General features: G+C 46.0%; 1 protein-coding gene across 2 annotated transcripts in view; it reads left to right on the top strand.

Annotated features, from left to right (window-relative positions):
• cd34 (CD34 molecule) overlaps positions 1 to 23,421 on the top strand; it is a 75,253-nt gene that overhangs the window by 17,270 nt on the left and 34,562 nt on the right. Inside the window, exons 3-5 of one of the 2 annotated variants that reach the window (XM_072278998.1) lie at positions 587 to 667; positions 3,071 to 3,252; positions 18,415 to 18,549. In XM_072278998.1, coding sequence (XP_072135099.1) covers positions 587 to 667; positions 3,071 to 3,252; positions 18,415 to 18,549 — 398 coding nt within the window. The remainder of the gene's footprint in view (positions 1 to 586; positions 668 to 3,070; positions 3,253 to 18,414; positions 18,550 to 23,421) is intronic. The other variant, XM_072278999.1, reaches the window with a different exon arrangement.

Raw genomic sequence — 23,421 nt, 5'->3', positions numbered from 1 at the left:
TTCCATCAGTTCCCAAATCTCTGCTCACCAGCAGACCAAATTCCATTTTCCTGAATCCCTGTTCACTGACAAACCAAATTCCATCAGTTCCTGAATGTCTGCTCACCGACAGACCAAATTCCATCAGTTAGTAGTTTAAACATTACAGATGAACCTTATCACAGACCTGAAAACAAACAATGTCGTTTGTGTCAAATCAAATCAGCGAGGATTGTGTTGGAGGTGCTCTGCAAGTGTTGCCACGTTTCGGGTGGCAAGACATCATGCCCACAACGTTCTACCTCTTCTTTATTTATTTGTTTATTGAGTTTCATAGCATAATAGGCTTCTCCTGCCCTTCGAGCCACACCACCCAGCAATCCCCGAAATTATCGCTAACATAATTATAGAGCAATTTTACAATAATCAATTAGCCTACCAACCGGGACGTCTTTGGACCATGGGAGTACACCAGAACACCCTAAGGAAACCCGCATGGTCATGGGGAGAACGTACAAACTCCTCACAGACAGTGGCAGGAATTGAACCTGGGTTGCTGGTGTTGTAAAGCATCGTGCTAACCACTACATTACCGTGCCACCCCCAGGTGTCTTTGGAGTGTGGGAGGAAAATGGAGCACCCAGAGGAAACTCACATGGTCATGGTGAGAACATACAAAAAGTTCAAGGTAAATGATTTTCAAAGTACATGTACATCACCATATAATACCCTGAGGTTCATTGTTTTGTGGGTATAATCAGTAAATCCATTGACTAATAACTATAACAGAATCAATGAAGGACCTCACCAAATTGGGCGTTCAACCATTGTGCCAAAGATAAACTACAAATACAAAAGGAAAAAATAATAGAAACATAGAAACATAGAAAATAGGTGCAGGAGTAGGCCATTCGGCCCTTCAAGCCTGCACCGCCATTTATTATGATCATGGCTGATCATCCAACTCAGAACCCTGTACCAGCCTTCCCTCCATACCCCCTGACCCCCGTAGCCACAAGGGCCATATCTAACTCCCTCTTAAATATAGCCAATGAACTGACCTCAACTGTTTCCTGTGGCAGAGAATTCCACAGATTCACCACTCTCTGTGTGAAGAAGTTTTTCCTAATCTCAGTCCTAAAAGGCTTCCCCTCTATCCTCAAACTGTGACCCCTCGTTCTGGACTTCCCCAACATCGGGAATAATCTTCCTGCATCTAGCCCGTCCAATCCCTTTAGGATCTTATATGTTTCAATCAGATCCCCCCTCAATCTTCTAAATTCCAACGAGTACAAGCCCAGTTCATCCAGTCTTTCTTCATATGAAAGTCCTGCCATCCCAGGAATCAATCTGGTGAACCTTCTCCGTACTCCCTCTATGGCAAGGATGTCCTTCCTCAGATTAGGGGACCAAAACCGCACACAATACTCCAGGTGTGGTCTCACCAAGGCCTTGTACAACTGCAGTAGTACCTCTCTGCTCCTGTACTCGAATCCTCTCGCTATAAATGCCAGCATACCATTCGCATAATAATAAATAACCAATAAATATCGAGAACATGTGATGAAGAGTCCTTGAGAGTGAGTCCATAGGTTGTGAGAACATTTCAATGATGGGGCAGTATTGAAACCCAATCCTGCATCTGGTTGCTATAAGGCATTGTGTTAACTGCTTCATTACCATGCTGACCACAAAAGGTACTGAGAGGGTGAGTTGAGGCTTTATAAGGCACTGGTGAAATGGAAGATCAGATTTGATGAGCCAAATTGCCTAATTTTTCTTAAATTTATTCATTTTATGGGATATGAGCATCGCCAGCTAAGCCAGCATTTATTTCCCATCCCTAGTTGCCCTTAAGAAGGTGGTGATGAGCTGTCTTCTTGAACCGCTGCATTCCCCGAGCTATAGGTACACCCGCAGTGCTGTTAGGGAGGGAGTTCCATGATTTTGACCCAGTGACAATGAAGGAATGGCGATATGTTTCCAAGTCTGGATGGTGAGTGACTTGCAGGGGGATTTCCAAGCGGTGGTGTTCCCAGGTATCTGCTGTTCCAATCCTTCTAGATTGTAGTGGTTGTGGGTCTGGAAGGTGCTGCCTTAGGAAGTTTGGTGTGATGTTACAGTGCATATTGTACATAGTACACACTGCAGCAACTGTTCGATTGTAGAGGGATTGGATGCTTGTGGAAGGGGTACCAATCAAGTGGGCTGCCTTGTACTGAAAAGTGTCAAGCTTCTTGAGTGTACTCATCCAGGCGAATGGCGAGTATTCCATTACACTCCTGACCTGAGCCTTGTAGCGGGTGGACAGGCTTTGGGGAGTCGGGAGGTGAGCTACAAGCCACAGGATTCCTAGCTTTTGACCTGCTCTAGTAGCCGTGGTGTTTTTATAGCTAGACCAGTTCAGTTTCCTGTCAATGGTAACTCCCAGGATGTTGATAGTGGGGGATTCAGTGATGGTGATGCCGCTGAATGTCAAGGGACGATGGTTAGAGCCTCTCTTGTTGGAGATGGTCAGTGCCTGGCACTTACGTGGCTTGAATATTACTTGTCAGCACAAACCTGGATATTGTCCAGGTCCTGCTGCATTTGGGTATGAACTGCTTCACTATCTGAGGAGTCACGAATGGTTCAGAACATTGTGCAGCCATCTGCGAACATCCCCACTTCTGACCTTATGACAGAAGGAAGATCATTGATGAAGCAGCTGAAGATGGTTGGTCCGTGGACACTTCCCTGAGGAACTCCTGTAGTGATGTCCTGAGGATGAGATGATTGACCTCCAACCATCACAACCATCTTCCTTTGTGTCAGGTATGATTCCAACCAGCAGAGGGTTTTTCCCCTAATTCCCATTGACTCCATTTTAGCCAGGGCGCCTTAATGCTGTACTCGGTCAAATGCTGCACTGATGTCGAGGTCTATCACTCTCACCTCACCTCTGGTATTTAGCTCTTTGGTCCATGTTTGGAACAAGGAGGTGATGAGGTCAGGAGGTTGATGGAACCCAGACTGGGCTCCTATATTTCTGCTCCTATATCTTATGGTCATTTATTCTTATGATCTGTATACCTCCTGTCTTGTTCCTTAGATGTGAATTCAACAACTGCCAACACAACGCAATACTCCAATGTCACCACAAGCACTGAGTCAATTCCTCTTGGGAGCACCTCCATGGATAGGAGCTTAACTGACTCCACAGTGCCTGCTGTGGAACGCCAGATGGACCTACACGATTCACCCAGCCAAAGTGGAGAAAAATCCCAAATACAGGTAACCCAGTTGTTGGTAACATTATTCACTCCAAACGGGAGAACAGAGAGGAGTCGTTCAACACTCTATATTCCATATGATAGGTATACGTAGATAGGGTACATATGTGCAAGCTTTCCCGGTAAGGTTAGGTGAGACTAGGTCATGGGCTAAGGGTGGAAGGTGAAATATTTAAGTGGAACATGTGGGAGAACCTCTTCGCCCAGAGGATGGTGTGATGGTGCCCAGTGCAAGTGGTGGATGCGGGTTTGATTTCAACATTTAAGAGAAGTTTGGATAGGTACATGATTAGGAGGGGTACGGAGCCCTATGGTGCATGTGCAGGTTGACGGGACTAGACAGAACAACAGTTCGGCATGGACTAGATGGGCTGAAGGGCTTGTTTCAGTGTGGTAGCACTCTATGACCCTAAAACATCCTGGTGCCACCACTTGGAAATTCCCCTCCATGTCACGGTTCCTATAGCATAGTGGCCAGAAATGCACGTGGTGCCCCAGCGGAACCTTTTGTAAAGTTGAAGCATAACCTCCTTCCTTCTGTAGTCTCTGTTATTAATGATGAAGGACGATACACTGTGTGCCTTTTTAAACACATTATCTCCTTGCCTGTTTCTGTGCTGTGGTGCTCTATGACCCTAACCCAAGGAACCTCCTCTGAAATTTAGTGAGATCCTTACTAACCTTTGCTCTACTACAACCTGCCACCATTGTCCCAAATCCAGGACAGTTTCAGTCTCCAGCAGAAATCTGACAATGGGCCCTACGTCAGTCACTGGTTGAGGCAGAGATTTCCCAACCTCTGACACCCTCTGTGTCATTCTGAACTTCACTCCAGAAAGCTGCCTCAACTTCTAAACTCTCTCACATTTGTGGACCTACAGAAGCTGAGTCTCTAATACCTCCACCTAAGTTGGCCGAGGCCAATCCCATTAACGTTGCATCCAAGTAGTCTACGTATATACTAGGGAGGGCGGCATGATGTGGGGAGTAAGTTGTTGCCCATAAAGCAAGTTCCCCCTCTCAGCTGATGAATCCAAAGAAACGACAGAGGCCAACACAGTTTGGCACCAGCAGAGTCACAGGAGTTGCTAGTCAGCATTGAACTCAACGTAGGACTGCCTTAGGGACTCCAGCGGCAGATTTCTCCTCGGGACTTACTCCTGAACCCTTCCCCATGAGGGGATATAGCTGCAAGGCAGCAGAGGTTTGGGATCAGAGTTTTCCTTCTTCTGGATGAGCTGACAAGCCCCATCTACTCAGAGTGATTGGTTTTAAGGAGCCAGTAACCTGCCTTTGCCCCTCCTCCTGTCAGTAGAAACATTTCTGGCAGGCTAATAGTAGCCAAGCCACATATGAAGGCCAGGAGCTGGACTTGGTTGTCAGAGGCTATTTGAAATGTTTGCTATTGGGAACATTTAATAGGTAGTGCGAGCTCGTCCCCACTACACCCACACCCACACCCCTGGCTATGACAACCTAAAGGAACCTTCTAATACCTGATGCCCTTGGCTTTATTCTGAAAGAAAGTTTCTGTGCGGAAGAGAGGACCAAGAGTCAGGTTCAGAACAGCACTGGTGGAACATTAGCCCAGCCCAAGCTCAGTCAGATGGTGCTCAGCTGTGTAATCTGAGGATCTACCTGTCTGTGAACATTTAGAGGGTCACATCACCACTGAAGAGGATGGGTGAGAACTGTTCCCTCCCATATGGTGGGTGCACAGCCGCACAGTAACTGAAATGCTCCCACACATAGAAACATAGAAAACCTACAGCACAATACAGGCCCTTTGGCCCACAAAGCTGTGCCGAACATGCCCTTAGTTTAGAAATTACCTAGGGTTACCCATAGCCCTCCATTTTTTGAGCTCCATGTACCTGTCCAGGAGTCTCTTAAAAGACCCTATCGTATCCACCTCCACCACCGTCGCCGGCAGCCCATTCCACGCACTCACCGCTCTCTGCGTAAAAAAACTTACCCCTGACATCTCCTCTGTACCTACTTCCAAGCACCTTACAATGTGCCCTCTCATGTTAGCCATTTCAGCCCTGGGAAAAAGCCTCTGACTACCCACACAATCAATGCCTCTCATCATCTTATACACCTCTATCAGGTCACCTCTCATCTTCCGTCACTCCAAGGAAAAAAGGCCGAGTTCTTCACTCAACCTATTCTCATAAGGCATGTTCCCCAATCCAGGCAACATCCTTGTAAGTCTCCTCTGCACCCTTTCTATGGTTTCCACATCCTTCCTGTAGTGAGGCGACTAGAAATGAGCACAGTACTCCAAGTGGGGTCTGACCAGGGTCTTATATAGTTGCAACATTACCTCTCGGCTCCTAAACTCAGTCCCACAATTGATAAAGGCCAATGCACCGTATGCCTTCTTAACCACAGAGTCAACCTGTGTAGCAGCTTTGAGTGTCCTAGCAGCGGTCCCCAACCACCAGGCCGTGGACTGGTACCGGGCCACAAGGAAACGATACGAGTCAGCTGCACCTTTCCTCATTCCCTGTCACACACTGTTGAGCTTGAACATAGGGTTGCCAACTGTCCCGTATTTGCCGGGACATCCCGTATATTGGACTAAATTGGTTTGTCCCATACAGGACCACCCTTGTCCCAAATTTCCCCCGCTAAGGTAGAACGTTCCTATCAAACCTTTCGTGCCGAAATGGCATAAAGTGAAGAAGCAATTACCTTTAATTTAGGAAGAGGTACAGTCGATGTTTCAGGTCGAGACCCTTCGTCAGGACTAACTGAAGGAAGAGTTAGTAAGGGATTTGAAAGTTGGAGGGGGAGGGGGAGATCCAAAATGATAGGAGAAGACAGGAGGGGGAGGGATGGAGCCAAGAGCTGGACAGGTGATTGGCAAAAGGGGATACGAGAGGATCATGGGACAGGAGGTCCGGAAGAAAGACAAGGGGGGGGGGACCCAGAGGATGGGCAAGAGGTATATTCAGAGGGACAGAGGGAGAAAAAGGAGAGTGAGAGAAAGAATGTGTGTATAAAAATAAGTAACAGATGGGGTACGAGGGGGAGGTGGGGCCTAGCGGAAGTTAGAGAAGTCGATGTTCATGCTATCAGGTTGGAGGCTACCCAGACGGAATATAAGGTGTTGTTCCTCCAACCTGAGTGTGGCTTCATCTTTACAGTAGAGGAGGCCGTGGATAGACATGTCAGAATGGGAATGGGATGTGGAATTAAAATGTGTGGCCACTGGGAGATCCTGCTTTCTCTGGCGGACAGAGCGTAGATGTTCAGCAAAGCGGTCTCCCAGTCTGCGTCGGGTCTCGCCAATATATAAAAGGCCACATCAGGAGCACCGGACGCAGTATATCACCCCCGTCAACTCACAGGTGAAGTGTTGCCTCACCTGGAAGGACTGTTTGGGGCCCTGAATGGTGGTAAGGGAGGAAGTGTAAGGGCATGTGTAGCACTTGTTCCGCTTACACGGATAAGTGCCAGGAGGGAGATCAGTGGGGAGGGATGGGGGGGACGAATGGACAAGGGAGTTGTGTAGGGAGCGATCCCTGCGGAATGCGGAGAGAGGGGGGGAGGGAAAGATGTGCTTAGTGGTGGGATCCCGTTGGAGATGGCAGAAGTTACGGAGAATAATATGTTGGACCCGGAGGCTGGTGGGGTGGTAGGTGAGGACCAGGGGAACCCTATTCCTAGTGGGGTGGCGGGAGGATGGAGTGAGAGCAGATGTACGTGAAGTGGGGGAGATCTCCCCCTCCCCCTCTCAAATCTCTTACTAGCTCTTCCTTCAGTTAGTCCTGATGAAGGGTCTCGGCCTGAAACGTCGACTGTACCTCTTCCTAGAGATGCTGCCTGGCCTGCTGCGTTCACCAGCAACTTTGATGTGTGTTGCCTGAATTTCCAGCATCTGCAGAATTCCTGTTGTTTACCTTTAATTTATATGGGAAAAATTTTTGAGCATTCTCAGACCCAAAAAATAACCTACCAAATCATACCAAATAACACATAAAACCTGAAATAACACTAACATATAGTAAAAGCAGGAATGATATGATAAATACACAGCCTATATAAAGTAGAAATAATGTGTATACAGTATAGTCGGGAAGATTAAGCCAAAACTGATTTGTGGAAAAAAAATCAGCACGTACACGCATGTGCACGTCACGCATGCGCACACAGGTGCCTGCGCAAGGCTTCATGGTCGTGGTAGTCTTTCTTGGGGTAAACACAAGTGTCCCGGGATTTGACTGCTACTTTTGTCCCTTATTTGGGAGTGAGAAAGTTGGCAACCCTAACAGTAAAAGACATGTTGAGGTGAGTTTAACCCTACTTGAACATCAACCGCCTCCACCCCACTGCTCGGCCGGTCCACAAGAATATTGCCAATATTAAACCCGTCCGCGGTGCAAAAAAGGTTGGGGACCTCTGTCCTATGGACTCGGACCCCAAGATCCCTCTCCACACAGCTAAGAGTCTTACCATTAATACTATATTCTGTCATCATATTTGACCTACCGAAATGAACCACCTCACACTTATCTGGATTGAACTCCATCTGCTGCTTCTCAGCCCAGTCTTGCATCATATCGATGTCCCGCTGTAACCTCTGGCAGCCCTCCACACTATCCACAACACACATAACTGTCATTGCCGCACAGCTGGATTTTTCTTTGATATAATGTTAATATAATTTAAAAATTATGCAAATATTTTGAAACCTTTATTAATATACCTGTGAAATACCCTGTAATTCATTATGTGTTAATAATCTATAATTTTTCTAAATGTTCATAGTATAGATATTACAAAAAACATTTAAACATTTAAAGTGCCGCATGGTTTCAGACTGTGTAAACAATTCTTGTTCAAGCCAATGGTTGATCCACACATGTGCAAAAAAAATTAGAAGGAACATTGATGGGGAGGATTAGAGGCAAGCCTACACACCTTCTGAACAAAACTAGTTGTTCACATTTCTCCGCAGATAAAATGCCCTTCTTTCTCAATGAGTTCTAGGTTAATTGCTGTTCCATAAACATGTTTTAATATATTTGCGTTAAAAACAGGAAATGTACTTCCTTACTCCCACGACTGACAATGGATCAATGGAACATTCTCTCATATTGGTCTCTTTCAAGATGTAAACTTATAGCATCCTCTCTCAAATGGCCAAGAAACTATTTCCTGCTGTTAATAATGTGTCCATGGAGCACATTTTGTCACATCCTTATGTGATTCCTTAGACCTCTGTTTATCCAAAAAATCTGTAAGCATTTCCACTTTTTGTCAGATAACAGGACAGGCCCCAAAGCCTGTTGCCAAAAAAATGTCAGCAGCCACAACTCTGTCAGGCAAGCACAGAGGTGCAGACAGTACAGCTGCTGTCTCAAGCACCAGGGACCCCAGTACAAGCCCGACTCCAGATACCGGTGTTGTGGAGATTGCGCCTTCTGCCCATGGCGATGACTGTTTCTCTAGGGTTCGTCTGTTTTGTTGCATGTTAATTGGTCGCACAAATTGTCCTGAGCGTGTGGCCAACTGGCAGGATGTGGGGGAGCCACAAACATCTGGGGAGAGTAGACTGCAATCCTTAAGCTGTTGCTGAGGTCACACTGGGAGTACTGTGTTGAGTTTAGGTCACTCTGTTATGGGTGGCAGGGTGCAGATACATCTCTACCAAAGGAGCTGTGTGACCATAAGACCATAAGATATAGGAGCAGAGATGAGCCATTTGGCCCATCGAGTCATGGCTGATCCATTTCTCTCTCAGCCCCAATCTCCTGCCTTCTCCACTTATCCCTTCATGCCTTGACTAATGAAGAATCTATCAATCTCTGCCTTAAATATACCCAATGTCTTGGCCTCCACAGCCGCCTGTGACAATAAATTCCTCAGATTCACCACCCTCTGGCTAAAGAAATTCCTCCTCATTTCTGTTCTAAATGGAAGTCCATCTATTCTGAGACTGTACCCTCTGGTCCGAGACTCCCCCACCAAAGGAAGCATTCTCTCCACATCCACTCTATGGAGGCCTTTCAACATTCGATAGGCTTCAATGAGAACACACCCCACCCCCACCCCCACCCCCCCGCCGATTTCTTCTGAATTCTAATGAGTACAGGCCCAGCTGTCAAAATCTCCTTCCATCCTCTAGGGTCTTGGTCACCCTTGGACAAGGTGTAGCACCTGCTCAGCACCGATCAGGATCACGTGAAGCCATGGGAGCAGGTGGTGGATGGTTGTATGAGCAGCTGGTGTATATCACAATTCCTGGTTATGTGACCACTGATGCCAGGCAGACAGTCTCTGAAGAGTATTGATAGTGGTTCCGGTCACATATCTTGTAAAGACACTGCCCAGAAGAAGGCACTTCTGTAGAAAAACTTGCCAAGAACGATCACGGTCAAGGAAAGTCCATGATCACACAGGATAATCAAGGACACAACCCACCCAGCCAACACACTTTTCGTCCCTTTTCCCTCCAGGAGAAGGCTCAGGAGCTTGAAGACTCGTATGGCCAGATTTGGGAACAGTTTCTTTCCAACTGTGATAAGACTGCTGAACGGATCCTGACCCGGATCTGGGCCGTACCCTCCAAATATCCAGACCTGCCTCTCGGTTTTTTTGCACTACCTTACTTTCCATTTTTCTATTTTCTACTTATGATTTATAATTTAAATTTTTAATATTTACTAATTTTTACTATTTTTAATATTTAATATTTGTAATCCAGGGAGCAGAAAGTGCAGAATCAAATATCGCTGTGATGATTGTACATTCTATTATCAATTGTTTTGCAAAAATAAAGTATAAAGTATACGACAGAGCACTTAATGAACAAGCATTCTAGGATACATGTAGTTAAACTGGTAAAAGTCAGAAAATATTTACAAGTATGTTTCCAGGACTAGAGGGTCTGAGTTATAGGGAGAACTTGGCCAAGCCAAGTCCTTATTCCTTGGAATGTCAGAGAATGAGAAAAATGTTTGAAGTTATGAGAGGCAAAGATAAGGTGGATACTAATAGCCCCTCCCCAGTGTAGGGAAGTCCATAACTGGTGGGCATGGATTTAGGTTGGGGGGAGAAAGACATAAAAGGGACCTGGGGAGCAACTTTTTCAGAGAGAGACCAGTGAGTGTATGGAATGAGCTGCCACAGGAAGTGGTTGAGGCAGATACAGTTGTACTTAAGAAGCTCTTGGATGGGACAAGGATGGGTGGGTCTTGGAGAGATAATGGGCCGAATGCAGGAGATTGGGACTAGCTGGACGGGCACCATGGTCAGCATAGAGTGGATGGGCCGAAAGGCCTATATCCATGCTGTATTGCTGTATGACTATGAGTGAAGGGCCTGTTTCGTTGCTGTATCTCCCTCTATAATACATTGACAATGAGAGTGTAACCCAACAGAAGCCAAAACAGAGGACAGAGGAGGTGAGTAGCTGCCTGCTTGGAAGCTGGGTGGTCGCTCGGCTGCACGGGGGCACCAGGGCAGCTGCTCAGCCATCGGGGGAGATGACTGGGTTCAGCCGCTCCGTACCTCCTGCCCAGTGCTAGCTGCAGGAAGTTGGCATGGTCCGGATGGCGGGGATCTTTGATGATAGTTGTTGCCCTCCTGAAGCAACTCCTCCGCGAGATACTAGTGATGGATAGTTAGGGAATTGTTGGGATTTACTGATATTTCTGCACGCTTCTTTGAAAATCCATGTGTACCTGAAAGCCTTGAGCTTCTGATGAAATCTGGGACTATTTAGATCATTCTGGGGAATCCTTCCAAAGGTCCTGTGGCAGAATCAGTTCGGCGAATGGAAAAGCGCAGGAAAGCTGCGAGATCTAAGGGAGGAAAATTTGAGCGTTTCTTAAAAGAAAGATAAAAAACTGCAGACGATGGAATTCTCAGACAAAAGCAGTAGTGTTCTTTATTGACTACAGCGTGGCATTTAAAACTATCGTCTCCTCAAAACTAATCAATAAGCTTCAAGACCTTAGACTCAAAACCTCCTCGTGCAATTGGATCCTGGATTTCCTCACTTGCAGATCCCAGTCATTTTGGACTGGCCACAACACCTCTTCCACAATCTCCTTCAGCAAAGGTGCACCATAAGGCTGTGTGCTTAGCCACCTGCTTTACTCGCTTTACACTTACAATTGTGTGGTTAAGCAGAGCCCCAGTGTCATTTTCAGGTAGGCTGATGTAGGATGAATCAAAGGTGGTGAAGAATCAGCACATTGGAGGGAAATTGGAAACCTGGCTGAGTGGTGCCACAACAACACCCTCTTACTCAATGTCAGCAAGACCAAGGAGCTGATTATTGACTCCAGGAGCAGGAAACCAGAGCCAGTACTCATCAGTGGATCAGTGCTGGAGAGGATCAGCAACTTTGAATTCCTGGTGTTGTCACTCGCGAGGATCCCAACTGGTAGGTGCAATTATGAAGAAAGCACAGCAGTGCCTCTACTTCCTTATGAGTTTGCAAAGATTCGACGTGACATCTAAAACCTTTACAAACTTCTATAGAGGTGTAGGGACAGCATATCAACTAGCTGCATCACAGCCTGGTATGGAAACACCAATGCCCTTGAATGGAAAATCCTACAAAAAGTGATGGATATATCCCAGTCCATCACAGGTAAAGCCCTCCCCAACGTTGAGCACATCTACATGAAGCATTGTCGCAGGAAAGCAGCAGCATCGTCAGGTCATGCTCTCCTCTCACTGCTGCCATCAGGGCCAAGGCACAGGAATCTTGGGTCTCACACCACCATGTTCAGGAACAGTTATTACCCTTTAGCCATCAGACTCCTGAACCAGAGGGGATAACTTCACTCAACTTCGCTTGCCCAATCATTGAAATGTTCCCCACAGCCTTTGAACTCATTTTCAAGGACTCTTCATCTCACATTGTCGATACTTATTGCTCATTTATTTACTGTTATGATTATTTCTATTTCTTTCTTTTTGTACTTGCAAGATTTGGTGTCGTTTGGTCGAACGCCCAGTTGGTGTGGTCTTTCATTGATTACATTATGGCTATTACTCTATTATGGATTTATCATGTCTGCAAGGAAACTAACTTTAGGGATGTACATTAGTGACATAGATGTACTTTGATAATGAACTTCCTTTGAACCTTGAAGTGCTGTAAACTCTCAGCAGGTCAGTCAGCATCTGTGGATCAGTTAATGTTTCAAGACAGTGACTCTTCAGCACAATCATTCTAATAAAATGGAACCAAGCAGAAACATTAACTCCTCTTTCCCCCACTGAGAATTTCTGCTTTTACTTCTGGTGCCATTAACGTTGTATACATGCATTTAAATCCATGGGCTTGTTATTGATGAGGCTCTGAAATATTTAAAGATTTTATATAACCTTTGAGTGCAGTACAGAGGTGTGCCATGGTAACGTAGTGGTTAGCATGACGCTATTACATCTCGGAGTGTCGGAGTTCGGAGTTCAAATCCGCTGCCACCTGTAAGGAGTTTGTATGTTCTCCCCGTGACAGCGTGGGTTTCCTCCGGGTGCTCTGGTTTCCTCCCACACTGCAAGGACGTACCGGTAGGTAGGTTAATTGGTCATTGCAAATTGTTCTGGGTTAGATCAATGGGTTGCTGGGCAGTGCAGCTCATTGAGCTGGCAGGGTCTACCATGCTGTATCCCTAAATGAATAAATAAAATTGCTTGGATTTTTCGACAGCATGGACGGCTTTACCTGGGAGGCACAGAATGAGAATCGGCACTTCTACACGTTTTGCAGCAGCAGTACAGTACAATGTATAAAAAAAATTACTGCAAGTAATTTGTACAAGAATATACAAAATATACAAGAGAACAAAGTATTGTGGTAATGTTCATGGACCTATGGACTGTTCAGAAATCTGATGGCAGAGGGTAAGAAGCAGTTTGTAAAACATTAAGTATGCTTCCATGCGCTCCTGTACCTCCTCTCTGTAGTGAGAAGAGGGCATGTCCTGGATGGCGAGGGTCCGTGACTTTATGTGGCCGAGCCTGTCCCGCTCCAAACTCTCTTCCTAGCAACTCGCATTGCCATGGGAGCCTGGTGTGTGAGTGGGATCATCTCTGGGACAGATGCCTCCTGGAGGAAGCACTTGAGAGAGATCTGAACTTCATTCCACAAAGTGCTGGCGGAACTCAGCGGGTCATGCAGCATCTACAGCGAGAAATAAACCACCAACATTTTGGACTGAAACTATTCATCAGGACTCATTCCCATTCCTCGCACTGCCTGTCCTGCTGAGCTGCTCCAGCATTTTGAGTGTTTTGCTCAACTTTTCCAGCATCTGCAGAATCTCCTGTTTATCCGACAGCTATTGGAGATAGTTCCAGTTCCCTGGAGGCTTTTTGATTTTGGACCTGCCCTGCCAAGCTTCCTGACTGAATCCTGCCTGCAATTCCTTAGTCTAACATTGTTTTTCCCTTGTACTGCCTGAGTGTATTTATGTTTTGAAATGATCCATATAGATCCAAATGATCCATAATGATCCATGCAAAACAAACTTTGTCAAAACGTGTGACAATAATAAACCAACAATATTGGCAATAACGTCAGCCAGGGGTCCCAGCCTATTATCACTACTTCCTCCTCTGGATCCACCTATCGCCTGCCACCCCTTCCTAAAACTTTTTAACCCGGCTATCTCCTCCCTAGGATGGTGAGGTGGAAATACATCTCTACCGAAGGAGGTGTAAGGAGCTCCTTCCCTCCGCTAGCCTGCAGGTCACCCTTGGGCAAGGTGTAGCACCTGCTTTGTCCCCCAAACGGGGTCACGTGAAGCTATGACAAACCACTTCCGTAGACAAATTTGCCAAGAGCAATTCATGGTTGTGGAAAGACTACACATCATATGACATGACACATAATGAATGACTGACCTCCTCGCTACCATTTCAGTACCAAATGAAGGGTCTTGACTTGAAACATCATCTGTCCCTCCACAGAAGGTGCCTGTTCCACAGGGTTCCTCCTGCATTTTGTGCATTGCTCCAGATTTCCAGCAAGCTGCGGTCTCTCGTCTCTCCATCAGCAATGTCAATTTTCTATCAGCCCTCAGATGTGAGCCGCAGCCTCTGATCCCAACAATAATTCCATCGTTGAGGTCTGGCAGCAACAAACTTACAGTGCCCCTGTCATAAATCACCCATTGTTCGGCAGAATAATCACCCCAAGATAACTACTCCTGACCCAAGCATGAAGCCACTTGGCAAGCTCGTCAGATGTTTGTCCATTCTTGTATATCTGTCAGAGAACCAGTCAGGGCTTCAAGTGTTTCTAATGTGCAAAACTATTTACGTGGGTTGGGATATTCCGTCATACCCTCATTGTTTGTCTTCTCATGATTTTCCCTCAAAGAGTTCAATTGAGCTTTTGGATTAAATAGTGGTAAGTTATTGTTCCTTTCACTTTTCCCATAGACATTTTAACATTTTTGGTCTGAAAATGAAAGATTTCTGATTTGCAGTTCCCCACTGTTCCAAGAACTGTGTTCAACAATGGCTAAAAAGCTAATTTACCCTCGCCTTACCTTACCTTAGTGTGGATCACCAGGTTCTCCAGCAAGTCCCAAGACCTACCTCTTTTAAATATTCTTGCTTATGTTGAGGCACTGTGTATGCGCTAGGGCACTGGGTAATCACTGAGGTACTGTGTAGGCTTTAAGATACCGCTAAGGCTCTGTGGTACTGTGTAGGCACTGTGATACCAGTTAAGCTGTACTGTGGTGCAATCACTTGAGTCGAGTATGATGGCCGCCATGGTAACCTAGCGGTTAGCACGATGCTATTACAGCTTCGGGGGTTCCAGAGTTCAGAGTTCAATTCTGGCGCCATTCTGTAAGGTGTCTGTACACCCTCCCTGTGGAATGCGTGAGTTTTCCCCAAGTGCTCTGGTTTCCTCCCACAGTCCAAAGATGTACTATGTAGGTTAATTGATCATTGTACATTGTCCCTTCATTAGGTTAGGGTTAATTGGGGGTTGCACGGATTGGCTCGAAGGTCCACACGGGCCTTCTCCACACTGTATGGCTAAATAAAAAGTTCTCCTGAGGGGTTGACTGTCGGTGGGTCCTCAGATTCTAGTGCAGTGTGGGCACGAGTCAGTGGTTGGGCCTTTTGGTCGTTCAGTCTCTCCTTTCACAGCCGGTGTATGTTCTCTGCAAAGCAGTGCAGGTCGCTCTCGTATAGTGCAGCTCCCTCCTGAAAGATTTCCTCCAAGTGCAATGTCTTCCCAGTCTTTAGATGTATTGTTGAATTTCTTCAGGCTGATTTTAACGTCGGAATTGAGTGAGTGCAAATTCCCTTGGCGGGAACCAAGGATTCGCTCCTCAGTGGTTGCAACCCAAAACTCTTCTATGTTCAACAAAGTCTATCGCTGTTAGCCTGTGGAGTGCGATCTAATGAACACGAGGTAAGTAAGTGAACCTTCGTACGGTTCTCAAAATTGTAAGCCCCTCTGACCAGGTGACACACCTGGATGACCAAGATACTCTGAGTGTGACGGAGAGCACTCAGTTAACGTGCACCTTACATACGTTCATCCTCTCGCCTGGTCATTCTGCTACTGATGGGGTGAATGTACACATTTCAATGTCTTCCCCAGTATATTCTCATCATTAACCCACTCCTTCCTCTCCACATTGCTACCTGCATTCGGAGTCAGACACCAAAGTTTAGTGTAGTTTCATCCTTTATTTGTATTAACCGTACATGTGCGACTGTGTTGGGCATTCTGCTGTTTCTGGCTGTCGTCTCCCGGCAGCCCCGTGCCGTCTGCTGGGTCCGAAACCAAGCTGATGTACTCGGGATGGCTTTATGAATCCTCTCCTGCCATGCACAGCGGAATATTCAACTTCCTTAGTAATGGGGATACGTATATGTTTTAAAGGTCGATACATCTGTTTATTTTGTAATATGATTGTATCTACATTGTGGAGTGCATCATATTCTGATTCATGTGTAGTCTTAAATTAACTTTGTTGGTAATTATGATGGTACATCCTAGTGGCAAATAAAAAGGAGCAGATTACGCTCAATGCGAGAGAGAGGAATAGGTGCTACCAGGACCTCACACAGGGCAAGAATAAGTATGAAGCGCAAACACGAGGAAATCTACAGATGCTGGACATTCAAGCAACACACATCAAAGTTGCTGGTGAACGCAGCAGGCCAGGCAGCATCTCTAGGAAGAGGTACAGTCGACATTTCTGGCCGAGACCCGAAACATCGACTGTACCTCTTCCTAGAGATGCTGCCTGGCCTGCTGCGTTCACCAGCAACTTTGAAATAAGTATGAAGCTATTGTTGCATTTTTTTCGTAGATATCTTTCTGTAATTATTGGCAGTTTTCTTTTCAGTATTTTTGCTAATTTTTGACGCATCTAATAAACATCCTTGCACTAAAGTGTTAAACAACTCCAGTAATTTTTCCTTTGGTCATAACCCATGCCTCTAACTCGGAGGCAAGTGATCGGCCAAATGTCGTGGGGTTAAAATGTGGGTAACGTGACAGCGCCAACGGTAAGATCAAGGTTCAGTTGCTGTCCTTAAGGAGTTTGTACGCTCTCCCTGTGACTGTGTGGGTTTCCTCAGGTGCTCTGGCTTCCTCCTGCAGTCCAAAGCCATGCAATTAGGGTCAGTGAATTGTGGCCACGCTACACTGGCTTCGGAAGCATGGCGACCCTCGTGGGCTGCCCATCACAATCCAGCTGATTTGATTTGATGCAAAACAATGTACACCTTGATGTACACTTGACAAATAAAGCTAATCTTTATCTTAAAACTGTCATGAAGCCTTACATCCCACAGCACAGTTTAGGAACCCTACAACTATCAGGGTCCTGGACCAGTGCAGATAATTTGACTCACCTCAACTCTGAACTGATTCTGAAACCTACAGACTCATGTTCTCAATATTTTTTTTACTTGAGTAACACACACAAAATGCTGAAGGAATTCAGCAGGCCAGGCAGAATCTATGGAAAAGAGTACTTGATGTTTCGGGCTGAAATCCTTTGGAAGTCCTACCGAAGGGTTTCGGCCCAAAATGTTGACTGTACTCTTTTCCATAGATGCTGCCCGGCCTGCTGAGTTCCTCCAGCATTTTATGTGTGTTGCTTGGATTTCCCGCGCCTGCAGATTTTCTCTTCTTTATTTTTTATTTGCACAGTTTGTTTTCTTTTGCACACTGGTTGTTTGTCGGTCTTTATTTAGGTAGAGTTTTTTGTGAGCACTATTGTATTTCTTTATTTTTCCTGTGAATGCCTGCAGGAAAATCAAGATAGTTTATGGTGACATGCATCACCTTGATATAAAAAAAAAGTTACTTTGAACTTTAGAAACTTTGTGTGGTAAACTAAATGTTGAATAATGGAGTTTGCAGAGATTCCGTATAACTTCTAAAACTTCAACAAACTTCTGCAGGTGCATAGTGGAGAGTATATTGACTGTCTGCATCACAGCCTGGTATGGAAGCACCAATGCCCTCGAACGGAAAATCCTACAAAGAGTAGTGGATGCAGCCGTCCGTCACGGGTAAAGCCCTCCCCGCCAGTGTTGTGGCAGGAAAGTGGCATCCATCATCAGGGACCCCACCACCCAGGTCATGCTCTCTTTTCACTGCTGCCGTCAGGGAGAAGATACAGGAGCCTCAGGTCTCACACCGCCGGGTTCAGGAACAGTTACTACCCCTCAACCATCAGGCTCTTGAACCAGAGGGGAAAACTCCACTCAACTTCACTTGCCCCATCATTGAAATGTTCCCACAACCCAGTGAACTCACTTTCAAAGACGCTTCATCTCAAGTTTTTGATATTTATTATAATTCATTAATTATTACTATTTCTTTCTCTTGTTGTCTTCTGCGCTCTGGTTGATCACCAAAGTTGGACAGTCTTTCATTGATTCTGCTATGGTTACAGTTCTATAGAGTTGTTGAGTATGCCCACAAGAAAACAAATCTCAGGGTTGCATGTGGTCATATATATGTACTTCGATAATCAATTTACATTGAACTTTAAACTTTGAAGGTGACTTCAAGCATGGAGAATCAGGATATCATTACAATAATATTTAATTATCCAAAGACTTTCAGCAGCCACTGATGTTTCTCGGGATGTAGATTAATTTAGCCATTTTCACGCTATGATCAGCATCTTTTTTTTTTCAGGGTACAGAGCCCAAGTCCGACTATCCTGTGGTGTTCATCTCTTTACTTGTCCTGGGGCTGCTGTGTGCTGTGGGGATACTGGCCACTTCGTACTATTTGTGCAAGAAGAGCAGGACTCCCCCGCGCAGGAAACTGGTAACTGCCTTTCCACAGAGGTTTACTGATATTCCATAGGCACACCCGACAGCATTAGGTCAGAACACAGTAGTGCGGTGACGCAGGTGCTGGCTGTCTGCATGGGCAGAGGCCGGAGACCCAGGGGATGACTTGTAAAAGGCCACACGTCAAGCAATCTCAGGCTCCAAGGCCATTTCTCTTTGGAGCAAAGGAGGACGAGAGATGACAGAGGTGTACAAAATAAGAGGCTTAGATCGAGTGGACAGCCCAGTGACTTTTCCCCAGGGTGGAAATGGGTAATGGCATAATTTTAAAGTGATTGGAGGAAAGTATAGAGGGGATGTCAGAGGTAAGTTTTTTACACAGAGGGTGGTAGGTGTGTGAAACACACTGCTAGGAGTGGTGATAGAGACACATACATTAGGGACATGTAAATAATTCTTAGATAGGCACATGGATGATAGAAAAATGGAGGCTACGTGGAAGAGAAGAGTTAGTTTGATCAGAGTAGGTTATAAGGTTGGCACAACTTTGTGGGACAAAGGATCTGAACTGTTCTGTGGTGTTCTATGTTCTATGTTGTATGAACTTGGCTACAGAAGTAGGTGGGGTGGTAAAGAAGGTGACTGTCATGCTTAAATACAAGAGACTCTGTAGATGCTGGAAATCCAGAGCAACACACACAAATTGCTGGAGGAACTCAGCAGGTCAAGCTGCACCTAAAGAAATGAATAACAAACATCCCTCCTCTCCCAGAAGTTCTGGGAGCCTCCCGCATATGAATAGTGGCTCCCTGATGCTCGCAAATTATATACAATATCACGGAAATCAATTTTTTGAGAGCGAGCGAGAGAGCGCACAAGCGAGAGAGAGCGCGAGAGCAAGCAAGCGAGAGCGTGAGAGAGCAAGCAAGCGAGAGAGAGAGCAAGCAAGAGTGCGCGAGCGAGAGAGAGAAAACAAGCAAGAGTGCGAGAGCGACCACGAGAGAGAGCGAGAGTGCTCCGTGGCAGAGTGTTCCAGAAAAAAAAGAAAATATAAAACGTACATCACCCCAGACTACACTCAAGTGTACCCCTGCCTAATAAGGGTCAAAAATAATGACAGTGTTGCTCGCTGCACTGTTTGCAACAGTGACTTTTCTATTGCCCATGGTGGGTTAAGACTGTAAAAGACATGTTGAGGTGAGTTTAACAGGTGTCATTCGTTCATTAGCATAGCTAACGTTATTTAAACTAGCTGGCTAGCTGCTAAGGAGCTACTCTGTTGCAGACATCCCAGCTCTCCCGGAAGTCTCCCGCAAATTGATGGTGCTACCTCCCTGAGATGAGTTTTTGCAGGGTGGGATGTCTGGAATAAACAGTCAGTATAATGGGCTGCGTCAGGACATGCTTGCCTTTATCACGAGGGGTATTGAGTATAAGAGGCAGGAGGTCATGTTGCAGTGGTATAAAACATCACTCAGGCCACACTTGGAGAACTATGTGCAATTCTGGCTGCCCCATTACAGGAAGGATGTGGAGTCTTTGGAGAGGGTGCAGAAGGAGTTCACCAGGATGCTGCCTGGATTAGAGGGCATCAGAGACAAGGAGAGGTTGAACAAACTCGGGTGGTTTTCCCTGGAGGAGTGGGGGCTGAGGAGAAAACTGATAGAGGGTTATAACATTATGACAGGCGGAGAAAGGGTCAATAGTCATAGATCTGTTCTCAAGATAGCAACAGCAAGTACTATAGGGTGTGCATCTAAGGCGAGAGGGGAACGTTTAAAGGAGATGTATAGGATGAGAGTTTATACAGGGAGTCGTGGGTACCGGGGTAGTGGAGGGGGCAACAACAATGGTGCTGTTTAAGAGGCTGTTAGACAGATACACATGGACGTTCATGCATTTGAGGGACATGGATCACGTGCAGGTAGAAGGGCTTTAGCTTAATTGGCATCATTGTCAGCAGAGACACAATGGGCCGAAAGGACTGTTTCTATAAGACCATAAGATATAGGAGCAGAGGTAGGCCATTCAGCCCATCGAGTCTACTCCGCTATTCAATCATGGGCTGATCCAATTCTTCCAGTCATCCGCACTCCCCTGCTTTCACCCCACACCCTTTGATGCCCTGGCTAATCAAGAACCTATCTATCTCTGCCTTAAATACACCCAATGACTTGGCCTCCACAACTGCTCGTGGCAACAAATTCCACAGATTTACCACCCAAAGTAATTTCTCCGCATCTCAGTTCTAAAAGGACGTCCTTCAATCCTGAAGTCATGCTCTCTTGTCCTAGAATCCCCCACCATGGGAAATAACTTACCCATATCTAACTGTTCAGGCCTTTTAACATTTGGAGTGTTTCTATGAGATTCCCCCTCATTCTCCTGAACTCCAGGGAATACAGCCCAAGAGCTGCCAGATGTTCCTCATACGGTAACCCTTTCATTCCTGGAATCACTCTTGTGAATCTTCTCGGAACCCTCTCCAATGTTAATATATCTTTTCTCAAATAAGGAGCCCAAAACTACACACAATACTCCAAGTGTGGTCTCACAAGTGCCTTATAGAGCCTCAACATCACATCCCTGCTCTTATATTCTATACCTCTAGAAATGAATGACAACATTGCATTTGCCTTCTTCACCACCGACTCAACCTGGAGGTTAACCTTTAGGGTGTCCTGCACAAGGACTACCAAGTCCCTTTGCATCTCTGCATTTTGAATTCTCTCCCCATCTAAATAATAGCCAGCCTGTTTATTTCTTCCACCAAAGTGCACGACCATACACTTTCCAACATTGTATTTCATTTGCCACTTCTTTGCCCATTTCCCTAAACCATCTCAGTCTCTCTGCTGGTTCTCTGTTTCCTCAACACTACCCGTTCCCCACCTATCTTTGTATCATCAGCAAATTTCACCACAAATCCATTAATATCGTAGTCCAAATCATTGACATGCATCGTAAATAGCAGCAGTCCCAACACCGACCCCTGTGGAATTCCACTGGTAACCGGCAGCTAGCCAGAGTAGGATCCCTTTATTCACACTCTCTGTTTTCTGCTGATCAGCCAATGCTCCACCCATGCTAGTAACTTCCCTGTAATTTTATGGGCTCTTATCTTGCTTAGCAGCCTCATGTGCAGCACCTTGTCAAAGGCCTTCTGAAAATCCAAGTACACCACGTCTATTGCATCTCCTTTGTCTACCCTGCTTGTAACTTCCTCAAAGAATTGCGGTAGGTTTGTCAAGCAGGATTTTCCTTTCAGGACACTACGCTGGCTTTGGCCAATCTTGTCAGGTGCCTCCAGGTATTCCGTAATCTCATCCCTAACAATCGATTCCAACAATTTCCCAACCACTGAGGTCAGGCTAACAGGTCTGTAGTTTCCTTTCTGCTGCCTCCTACCCTTCTTAAATAGCGGAGTAACATTTGCAATTTTCCAGTCATCCAGTACAATGCCAGAATCTATCAATTCTTGAAAGATCATCGTTAATGCCTCCGCAATCTCTCCAGCTACTTCCTTCAGAACCCAAGGGTGCATTCCATCAAGTCCAGGAGTGTTATCCACCCTCAGACCATTAAGATTCCTGAGCATCTTCTCAGTCGTAATTTTCACTGCACATACTTCACTTCCCTGACACTCTTGAATGTCCAGTACACTGCAGGTGTCTTCCACTGTGAAGACTAATTCAAAATACGCATTCAGTTCCTCTGCCATCTCTGCATCTCTCAATGCAATATCTCCAGCGTCACTTTGTATTGGTCCTATATCTACTCTCCACTCTCTTTTACCCTTTATATACTTAATAAAGCTTTTAGTATCTTGTTTAATATTAGTTGCAAGCTTCCTCTCATAATTCATCTTTTCCTTCCAAACGACCTTCTTAGTTTCCTTCTGCAAGTTTTTAAAAGCTCCTCAATCCTCTATCTTCCCACTAGCTCTGGCTTCCTTGTATGCCCTCTCTTTTGCTTTTACTTTGGCTCTGACTTCACTTCTCAGCCACTGTAGTGTCCTTCTTCCCTTTGAGAATTTCTTCTTATTTGGAATATATCCGTCTTGGCAAACTGTTCTATCTTCCACGTTTCAAAGCGATGTCCAAGTCACAGACACTGTGGGAGAAGCAGCAGGAGGCGCTTACCATTCCTGGTGGATCATTTAGCTCAGTGCTGATGTTCTCATACATCCCGACCGCCCCCCCCCCCCCCCCACACCCTGGTCTGGGGCATGACGCACGGGTGGGTGCAGATGGCTGCGGAATATTAGCAAACCTGGCAGGTGGATGAAACCCAGGGCTGGAGGGGTTCGGTGAGGGGGGTGAGGATGAGGCGTTGAGTGACGAGGTGAGAATAAGATGATAAGGAAGAGACAAGGGGGCAAGGAGGTGAGGATGAGGGCGAGGCAGTGAGGAGGTGAAGATGAGGCAATGAGGTCGAAGTGCTGAGAAAGTGAGGATTAGGCGATGAGGAATTTGCAAAGCTGAGGGGGTGATGAGGTAAGAATGAGGTGATAAGGGTGAGGCAGTGAGGAGGAGAGGAGGCGATGAGGAAAAGGTGGAGCTGAGGGAGCGGTGTAGAGGTTAGGATGAGGCAATGAGATCAAGGCAGTGAGGAGGAGGATAGGAGAGCATGAAGAAGAGGAGGTGAGAAAAGGGAGATGAGGAAGTGGTAGTGAGAAAATCCTCTGCTGGGTAACTCTCACTGAAAGCTTCTCCAAGGCCACTTTATAAAGACACATCTTCATGCCTGTGGGTTCGGAAGATCAACACGCGTGCATGTGTGTGCGTGTGTGTGCAACACACATCAAAGTTGCTGGTGAACGCAGCAGGCCAGGCAGCATCTCTAGGAAGAGGTACAGTCGACGTTTCGGGCCGAGACCCTTTGTCAGGACTAATTGAAAGAAGAG

Source organism: Mobula birostris, chromosome 14 (genome assembly GCF_030028105.1).
Source record: "Mobula birostris isolate sMobBir1 chromosome 14, sMobBir1.hap1, whole genome shotgun sequence".
Taxonomy (NCBI): Eukaryota; Metazoa; Chordata; class Chondrichthyes; order Myliobatiformes; family Myliobatidae; genus Mobula; species Mobula birostris.
This window is presented reverse-complemented; position numbering and strand designations above follow the sequence as displayed.